Genomic DNA, 9,854 nt, shown 5'->3' with positions numbered 1-9,854 from the left:
CCCCCCCCCCCCCCCCCGGTCTACCTTCCATGTTCCCACCTCCTGAGATTCTCTGTTGGGGAGAAAACTCCCTCAACTGGGTGGCATCCCTCGGCAGCCAGCAGCCCTCAGACTGAATTCCCCCGCCCCCATCGTTTGCAGAACACCCTCAATTCCATGTTCTCAAAGATAGCAGGTACCACAGAGAGGTGGACACACCCGAAGGTGACCCTTTGTACAACCCCTCTCTCTTAGGGAAGGGTTTAACTTCTAATCCAAAGGGGATGGATGTGTGTCCCAGGACTTCAGGACGCTGTCCGAGACCCTTAGTAGCTGAGGCTCTTAGCCATGCAGCTGCAAGGTTAGCCTGGCAACAGCCTGAGCGAACTTAGACGTGAGTTTCCCCCAGTCATATCTTTGGATGAAAGGAGAGACAAATTACCCTGACCTATTACGGGAGGGCCTGAGCAGAGACCCGGTGGAGCGCACAGGCACAGACAGCGGAGCCCTGGGCTCCCCTCGCTAATGTCATTTTATTTTCTCTTATGTAGACAGGTCGGTCAGGGAGGGGGATCCCATAGATTCCTCTGAAAACTGTCAAGATGCTGGGAAAATGAATGCAAAGCTGGCATAGATTGGGATGCCCACGGTTTGGATTTTCAAGGCCTGGGAGAAGAAACGAAACAGAATAAGTCAGACTTTCAGGATGAGGCTGCTGCGCCAAAAACAGAGCGGCAGAAGGTCCTGGTTCCCAGCCCCGGCTACCACAGAGCAGCCCGCGGAGAGTATAGACAAACAACATTTTAGACATAATCTAGATAAAGTGTATAAATCTTTGGGAGCGGTCCCAAGGCCACACCTGTGCTGTCACCTGATCAAGGTGAAGCACATTTTCAGCCTAGCCTCTCCCACCTCCCACAGAGAGACTGGTTGTCTGATTTCAGTCCCCCCCCCTCCCCCGCTCCTTCCATCCCCACCCCACCCCACACCAGGAAACACCTTGGGAAGCCTTTAGAAGCATTTAAACCCAGGCCCCACCTGGGCAGTCTTTGTTCTCACCACCTGTGTGGTCTCCTGATCACCAACAGGGGCAGCTCAAAGCCCCAGGTGTCCCCCAAGGCCTGAACCCAGAATGACTCTGGTTTGTGGCACAGCACCATTCCCAATAGGGTACCAGTAGGAGCCCCAACCTCCAACCCACAGCCCAAAGAGTCCCTTGTTGGTCCTCTGGCTATTTGGGGACTGTAGCCTCCAAATTCCAAGCAGGTACTAAGTCTGCCTAGATATTGGTACCGCCCTGGGGTTGACGGGGGTTCTGTCTTCCTGGGTCAGCCAGTGGGAGGCAGGGGTTAGCCTGGGAAGAATCTCAGAGGAACTGATGAGCTGTGACACCTTACATCTATATGTAAATACCTATTGACATTTACAAGATGGGTCTGCTGTGCCCTTGGTTTTGACTTGTTAGTCATCCACAACTACTGGTATTTGTTTTAGGTGGTTTTTCATTGGTATAATTTAGACCGTGCTCATCCTTAAGAAACTGAAAACAATCCTCTGATAGATCACTGGTAACTCGAAGATAGGAATGCCCAAAAGGGGGTGAGGGAGGGAAGGAGCTAAAAAGGAAACAGAAGAGAAAGAGAAAAACCAGGCAAGGGGGATGCTCACGTGGCTTTTGCAGCCTGGCTTGATGAACCCAAACTTCTGCGTGATCTGGTTTGTCCTGAACTCCTGCCACCTGCCGTCCACCAATGTGTGGGCTCTGATCTCATACTTCACCAGGCGCTCAGCTCTCAAGCTGATGGCACTGTGCTCGCAGACGGGGGAGGGGCACTCCAAGTCTGTGTGTCTTATTCTCTGCAAAGAGAGCGGTCCGTCCTATGTAGTAACACTGTGGCCAGGGTGACCAGAGCTAGCAAACAGTTCCTGGCACACAACCTTCCTGCTTCATTCTATACAGAGAGCATGAGACCATTCTCCAAATGGCATAATTTCCGGAGGAAATTATGCTGGAACCCCGTGACATCTGAGACCTCTCCATATGCAAACCACTTTCAGTGGACGAGGGAGGGCTTGGCCATCAAAATCAGGCTTCCTTATTGTTTGGCTGGGATAAAGCTCCAACAGTGTATACAGAAGGGTCAACGGTAGTGTTACATAATTCATCTCTTCCGTTCAGTTAGGAAGATGCCTGAGGGCCTGGTGACTAAGAATGGAGGACCCAGGAAAAGAAGGGACTCGCTGTGGGGACACATTGGGAGGTGGTGACCACACTGGTACTAAAACTCAGATTTCATCATTTACTCACTCATTCATTCATTTATCTACCCTCTTATTCAATCATTTAAAGCTCCCCTAGGCTCTAGGCATGGTGACTGACAGCAGAGACAAAAAGTCACGTGAGAGATGGTTTCTCAGGGAGTTTGGGATTTAGAAAAGAGAGATTTGTAAGCAGATCCTAAATGGATCTTCACCGTGTCCCCATTATTATTACTCCCCTCACTGCTAAATATGTTCAGCCCTGGGCTGGGAGTGTAGCTCCACGGTACAGCTCATGGTTAGAATACACAGGGCCCTGAATTCCGTTCCCTAACTACCAAATTTCAGATAAAACAAAACTGAGATGAAATATACACAATGCTTTCTATGCCAAACCTGTTGCAAGCCCATTGCACGATTAAGACCTTTAATACTCCGAGGTTGGTCCTATAATGGTCTTTGTCTTAAAGGCAGGAGGTTCGTGAGCTTGCTGAACACACGCAACTCGCCAGGCAGTCTAACTGCGGTTCCCTGCCCTTAAATGCTCTTCTTCAACCTCTCCTGAGGGCTCCAGGAGAACGCTGGCCGTCACTCCCTCACTGGATTCCTCAGATGTCCCATACACTGTCCTGTGTTACTCTAGACAGACTCATCTCCTCTCTCACACGGAGGAGGCACTACCTGCCGCTTCTTCAAAGAATGACCGTGGGCAAAGCATCAGCCGTTATGTACAGACTGAGGATGATTTTGACTCCCACAGGACAGACAAGCTGAACCCTGACTTTGTCAAGAAGCCACATGACGGCATGAAAGGGAAGTCACTCAGAGTGGACAGCCTCGTCTACTATGGGGTACCGACCTCCCTGGCTGGTTGTGAAAAATCTCATGGCATTGCAGACAGGAGTATGAACGGAGCTTTTATGACACGGTCTGTGTGAATGATGGACTAATGATTCCTCGATTCCCTTTAATCCCATATGAATCGGCTGGCCCTGAGTGGCTGCGTCAGAGGCGGGCCTTTCCTGTGCTCTGGCTTCTTACCTGCATAGAAAAGCTGTAAGAGGTAGTATCATGTTTGATTCCCTTTATCTCAAAGAAGTATCCATATATGGAAATCCTTTCCGAGTGAGTGGTGTATTCCTATGTTGGGAAAGAGAAGTGACGGAGTGAGAGGGAGATGCCGTCAGGACGCAAAGGCGACAGGTTGTCACCAAACTGCCCCTGCTCAGACACAGCTACTAACTTCTCCCAACATCTCGACGGGGGAGAAATAGTGAGTTAGGTGTGCTCTTAAACGACCCATGTGCTGCAGTGGGTTTTGTTCCAGTGTGATGGACCTATGAGACATGCCACAAAAATCCACTTTGGTGGGTCGCTGCAACCAGAGACTGGATCAGCTAGACGTAGGTCCCAAGCCCCTGAAACATGAGTTCTTTTAAGATCCCTGCTAATTACCTAGGGCTATTGTAACAAGCCCAAGACGGCACAGTTGCCAGTCCCAGACGCTGTCCTGTGACTGAGCACTGAAATGTCTCACATTGGAGCTTCTTGGCCAACTATGGTTTGACTGAGATCCACTCACCCAGCTACCAGAATGAGTCAGGTCTGACCACCTAGGCTGGAGACTTGCTGAGCCTTTCATAGTTGTCAGTTCATGTGTGTGTGTGTGTGTGTGTGTGTGTGTGTGTGTGTGTGTGTGTGTGTGTTTGGGGGCCAGTAGGGGGATGATTAGCTCATGGTTTCCCCAGATGTTCCTTGCTTTTAGGAAGAAAACTCAACTCCCAGGGAAAAAGTGGGACCATCAGTCACCCTAGTGGGAAAATTTGGATCACACATATCAGATCGCTGACTGGTCTGTTCCAGTCCTCTGTTTTATGAACTGGATCTCTTAGGAGTGTGATGGCTCTACTACCAGAGGTCAGAGTGGCCATGGGTAGTCCCATGGAGATCTTTCGCTCAGTATAGAAGGGGTATCCCTGACCCTTGGCTGGGTCAAGTTTTCAGTACCTGCCTAAAGAGCAGCCCAAACCTCATGGCTTGTGTAGAAAGATCTTTCAGGTGGACCATGTTGCCCCCGCTCTCCAGCTGCAAGGGAAGTATACACAGCTTACTTGATGCACGAGAAAGCACCCCTCGTCCCTTCCCATCCTTCCACTCCTGGATCTCCAGGCCCCGTGGTTTTAGCTTCAGACATTTACTGAAAATCTACCATCTATGGGTACTGTCCCCAGTGTTTGCAGAGTATGTAGAGGAGAGAGGGAAATAGCTATGCAGTGTGACCAGGGGAATAAAAGATGCACGCCAACAGCATCGTCATGTGAGGGACCATGTTCATGAACTGAAGAGTGAGCAGGACGCTGTGTGACATTCCACAGAGAGAAATGGAAAGTGGGGTGTGGGCTTCAGGAGCAGACCTTACAGACAAGGATGAAAGGAAGGATTGGGCAGGGCCAGGGGGCGGAAAGATGGAGCTGGGAACTTTCTCAGTGTTGTCTCTTTGGCCATTTTTAGAAAAGAGTTCTGAATTATATCCCGGAGAAGCAAGGGCTTTCCACAGAGCTGCCCTCTAACGTGCGGTGAGAAGGGCACTCGGAGGACTGGCTCCAACATCACAATAAGTACTTGTGGAACTGGCTGAATTTTAACTTGTGACTCATGCATCTTCAGAACTCAAACACTGCCCCGCTTCATCTCTGGGAATGAGCCGTTGGAAATGTGTAAGAAGCAGGGCAGCTTGTATGGACAATCCACAAAGCAGACACGTGGAAAACACTCATGTTTGCCAGTCAGAAAAGAAATGAATATTTAAGGATGAGATGTCATTGTTCCCGTCTCAGTTAACAAAAGCAGCTTGAGATTTAAATGCTCCACACTGCCAAGTGTGTGCACAGCGGGGTGAGTATTTCTTCCTGGGGATGGAGTCGCTTGGTCCCAACATTTATTAATATGTACCAGGGACAAAGCTGTACATATGCCATAGGGCCAGCATTTCTACTGTGGAGAGTCTCCTACAAGCAAGTAATTCAAACTACAGAAAAATAAACTAGTATGGAGAATGGGCTCCCCACTGAAAGGCGGTAGAAACAATGGAATGTTGACGGGGGCTATTGTCTTTGGGGGATGGTCTGAGGGTGTTTTTTTTTTTCTCTGTAGTTTGAACAGTTGCCATAATAAACACATTCATATTTGTGTCTACTAGGGCATGGGTTTGGAGGAAGATATGACCATAGGTCTTCGACCCTGGCGAAATTTCCAGATTGGAGGCCATGTGGGACCTCACCCTCTCCCCTTCCCCTGGAGGAAGCTCCAGCTATGCCCTGACCTCAGAGGCCCAGAGATTTCAAATGAGGACCGTATGTCCAGAAAAAGCAAAACTGAAGAGGCAAGACAATTTGCCAAGCCAACTCACTGCGTGATAATGGTTGGCTGTAACCCGGATCAGCCAGGACTCAGGGAAGAAATTAATGCTCCTTAACTCCTCCAGATCCTTCCCTTAAAGAAACACAAGGGGGAAGTGGTTACAGGCTTATTCATAACACAACCTCAAATGTCTGACTTACAGAAAAAAAAAAAAGGAGCTCTCAGGCAAGCAGAAAGGGCTAGTTTTTTGTTTTTTTACATGTTTGTTGTTAAAATGGGAGACCAATATCTAAGAATCACTATGGTTGCATACAGAAGTCATTTATTTTTTTAATACATACTCCAAACTTATACATTTTTAAGTTTTTAATTTTTTTATTGTTTTTATTGAGCTATCCATTTTTTCCCACTTCCCTTCCTTCCTCTTCTCTCCCCTTGCACCCTCCCCTTTCCAAATTTATTCTTAAAAGAAAAACAATGTATGGGAGCAAGGAAATAACCCAGTGGGCAGAGTGCTTGCCACTCAAGTGTAAAGATTAGAGTTCTGGGTGGACACTGTAGTCCCAGAGCTATGGAGACAGACAGGAGATCCCTGGAGCAAGTTGACTAGCTGGACCAGCCCAATTGGTGAGAGACTCGGCCTCAATATATAAGGTGGAAAATGTACATGTTTGCATGTTTACACGTATATGGGCATGATACACACACACACAAACACACCATAACACACACACACTTCTACAAAGACACTTCAAAAAGAATAAAATAATCACTCCAAACTGGAGAGCAATTTCATTTTAATAAGAAATGTCTTGTACTATATACTATTTATTAAAGTTTAAGTTAGCTGGATGTGGTGGCTCATGTCTTTAAGGCCAGCACTTGGGAGGCAGAGGCAGGAGGATCTTTACGAGTGTGAGGCCAACCTAGTATACATAGTGAGCTCCAGGTCAGCCAGGACTACATAGTGAGACTCTGTACCAAAAATCAAATAATTCTAGCATTTATATTCTATTATTTTAGAGAATCATAGTCTCAACAACCTTGCCAGAGCAACCACTGCTAGATGAACCTTCATGGGTATTCAGGAAACTACATTAAAGTAGAAAGTTGACATCAAAGCCCCCGAAACAGGCCAGGCAGGGCCTTTCCCTTTGAACAATCCGCCACACACTGCCAAGGTTTTTCCATCCTCTTGACATTATTATCAACAAACATTACAGAGAAGAAGGGAAGCAGCTCTTAGGCGGTGAACTGTTTCTGGAAAAGCTGGAGAGATAGTTAAGTGGCTATGTGTTCCTCCTGCTCTTGTAGAGGACCTGAGTTCAATCCCAGCACCTTCAACAGGTGGCTCAATTGTCGCTCTAGCTCTGGGGAACCTGATGTTCTTTTCTGACCTCTTCAGACAACTTCACCCTCCACTCCATACAATCGAAAATTTTATATATATATATTCTGCTTCTGATGAGGCATGGTGGCACACACCTGCAATCCCAGCATTTGTGAGGTAAAGACAAAAGAATCAGAAGCATGAGACCAGCCATAGCAAGTTCAAAACCATCCTGGGTAACATGAGACTCTGTCTCAGAAAGCAAAACAAACAAACAAACAAACAGCAGTCAGTGAGACTACTCAGAGAAAAGGGAGTTTGCTGTCAAGCCTGATGACGTGAGTTCAAATCTCCAGGATTCTTAATGGAGAAGGAGAAAGCAGACTCTTGGGAGTTGTCCACTGATCCGCTTCTGTTTTTATTTTCCCCCACACTTTCCCAGAGTCCCTAAGATATTCATAAATCACAGAACACACCATCTCCTCAGTTCAGACATTTCCAGTCTCCTGGCTGCAATCCTTGCCGGGCAGGGGGGCGGGGCTAAAATGATGATATTATCAATGTCACTAGAGCATCTAGAAGCAGCTTGGCTAGAGCTCCTGACTGCATCAGCCACTCCCAGGGTTTCAGCTGTTACCACATCCACAGATCTGAGAATGGCTTTGAAATCGTTCTCAAAAGTCCCTTTAGGGGCAGCTTTCTCAGCAAGTGGCTTCCTGAGCTGCCCAGAACATATGGACAATAATTTCCTCCTTTTTCCAAATCCTGTCACCTTTCCTCGACCCAGAGCATGAGGTCCAGGCAACAAAAGCCTAGCTTAGGGCGTAGACCTGGAGCTTTGGGAGTCATTGAACAATGCCTCTCAAATGCATTCAAATGAAAAAAAAAAGTGTCCCTGGTGTAAACAGTGAAGGAAACATTGAGTTAGTCCGTAGGAAATGTCCCAGTGTGTGTCATAAAGGGGAACTGAAAGTGTCACCCCCAAGCCTGTTGTACCACATCAGTCCGGCCAATTCTAAAGCCAATAAACGGCAGTGAACTCTTCTGGTCTCATACTCTGTTCGGTATTCACCGCAGGGGGGACAGGAAATAAAGTTGAGGTTAATATGCTTAGCCTGAGCATGTTAGCAACCAGAGGCAGAGTAGCTCACAGATGGGGGGAAAGGAGAGAGCCAGGCTGAGCGTGGCTTTGCAACGTACTCTGAGCAGAAGTAACTAAAGACCTCTAAAGAACTGAGGTCCCATTGATGAAGGAGCTGGATCCACAGTACAGAATCCGGGAAGCCTGCATTTCCTTCTCTGGAGAAATGCTTTAAGAGAAAACCAGTTTCTCTCCCAAAATGCCAAACAAGTGACCTAGAAGCTAATCCCCTGCAGCAGCAGGTGACTCAATTAGACAGCCTTGGGCGATGGGTGTGTCCTGCAGCTCAGGGGGTAGAGTGCTTTCCTAGCAAGTGTAGTTCAACAGGTTCAGATCCTCAGCACCACACAAATGAGTGTAGGGAAACACCTGTAACCCTAGTATTAGGGAGGTGGAGGCAGGAGGATCAGAAGTTCAAAGTCATCCTTGACTATATACTGAGTTTGAGGCTAGCCTGGGGTATATGATACTCTGTCTCAAGACAAAGGAAAGAGATGGGAGGCGGTGCTTTTGGTGGTAACACGGGCCTGCAATCCTCACACACGAGGCTAAGGAAGGAGTCACCACAAGTGTGAAGCCAGGCTTGGCTGTCAACATGACAGTTGAAGACTTGCCTCCCTCAGATTGGTATGTAGGTCTGTCTGTGGGAACATTTTCTTGATTGCTAATTGATGTAGGAGGGCCTGACCCATTGTGGTTGGTGCCATCCCTAGGCAGGTGGACCTGGGCCTTATAAGAAAGCTAGTTGAAGCCGGGTGGTGGTGGCGCACGCCTTTAATCCCAGCACTCAGGAGGCAGAGGCAGGCAGATCTCTGAGTTCGAGGCCAGCCTGGTCTACAAGAGCTAGTTCCAGGACAGGCTCTAGAAACTACAGGGAAACCCTGTCTCGAAAAACCAAAAAAAAAAAAAAAAAAAAAAAGAAAGAAAGAAAGAAAGAAAGCTAGTTGAATGTGAACCTTGGAATAAGCAGGTAAGCCACTTTCCCCATGGTGCCTTTCTCTGTTTCTGCTTGAGTTCCTGCCCTGGTTTCTCTCACTAACAGACCTGGAAGCGTAACCCAAATAAACCTCTCCCTCCTAACTTGTTCATCACAACAACAGAAAGCAAACTGTGATAGCCCTTTCTACCCATCATGCTATTCATGGAACGTCTGCTTATCCCCCATTTTACAGGTGGGGTGACTGAGACGGAAGTCATACAGCTTGAAAGTGACCATCCCAGGGAGCATTCCTGCGGCAACATCTCCTGGGGCTTCTGAGGGGTGTCTGAGACAATATCTGCTGGGGGTTCATCCCCCTGCGTACAATCACCTAGGTGGTGACACTTACCACTGGTGATGCCGTGCAGACGCAGGCAAAGGAAGAGTGGCGTCCAGGTCTGTCCTGCATCCCGTTCCAGAAAGCAGCACTTCTTGGGAAAGCTTGGAAGAGAAGAACAGAAAGTCTTCAGAGAACTCTCTGGAACGCATGAGCTGCTGAAAGCCATGACCTAGAGACCAGTGGTTTCTGCAGCAGGGCTAGACGAGGCAGAAGCGTGGAAGCAGGGACCATTTAGACAATACAAAGGGATGAGTGGTTACATTCCCCTCTACTTCTGAGCTGTGCACATAGTAGGTGCCTAGAATGTACGTATTAAATGATTGACAGGAACATAAGCCAATCGCAGGGAATTTACATTTTCTTGAGTTTCACAAATCTGTGGAACAGACGAGGTAAGTTCTGTCAGCCCCAGTCACAGAAAACTGAACCTTAGTCAGGCTTTGAACCCCAGAATCGAACATCTGAC

At 47.8% G+C, this 9,854-nt stretch overlaps 1 protein-coding gene across 2 annotated transcripts in view; it reads right to left on the bottom strand.

Moving 5' to 3' along the window:
* Nucleotides 1-520: 520 nt before the first annotated feature.
* Nucleotides 521-9,854, bottom strand: part of Btbd16 (BTB domain containing 16) — a 48,547-nt gene continuing 39,213 nt past the window's right edge. For both annotated transcript variants that reach the window (XM_038310094.1, XM_038310087.1), the window contains 6 exons: nt 9,398-9,489; nt 5,648-5,730; nt 4,246-4,323; nt 3,280-3,378; nt 1,648-1,836; nt 521-645 (listed from right to left, as the gene is read on the bottom strand). In XM_038310094.1, the coding sequence (XP_038166022.1) occupies nt 577-645; nt 1,648-1,836; nt 3,280-3,378; nt 4,246-4,323; nt 5,648-5,730; nt 9,398-9,489 (610 nt within the window). In that variant the 3' untranslated portion in view covers nt 521-576. The remainder of the gene's footprint in view (nt 646-1,647; nt 1,837-3,279; nt 3,379-4,245; nt 4,324-5,647; nt 5,731-9,397; nt 9,490-9,854) is intronic.

This window comes from Arvicola amphibius, chromosome 1, assembly GCF_903992535.2.
Source record: "Arvicola amphibius chromosome 1, mArvAmp1.2, whole genome shotgun sequence".
In the NCBI taxonomy this organism is placed as follows: Eukaryota; Metazoa; Chordata; class Mammalia; order Rodentia; family Cricetidae; genus Arvicola; species Arvicola amphibius.
Note: the sequence above shows the minus strand (reverse complement) of the source record. Positions and strands in the feature narration are given on the sequence as shown.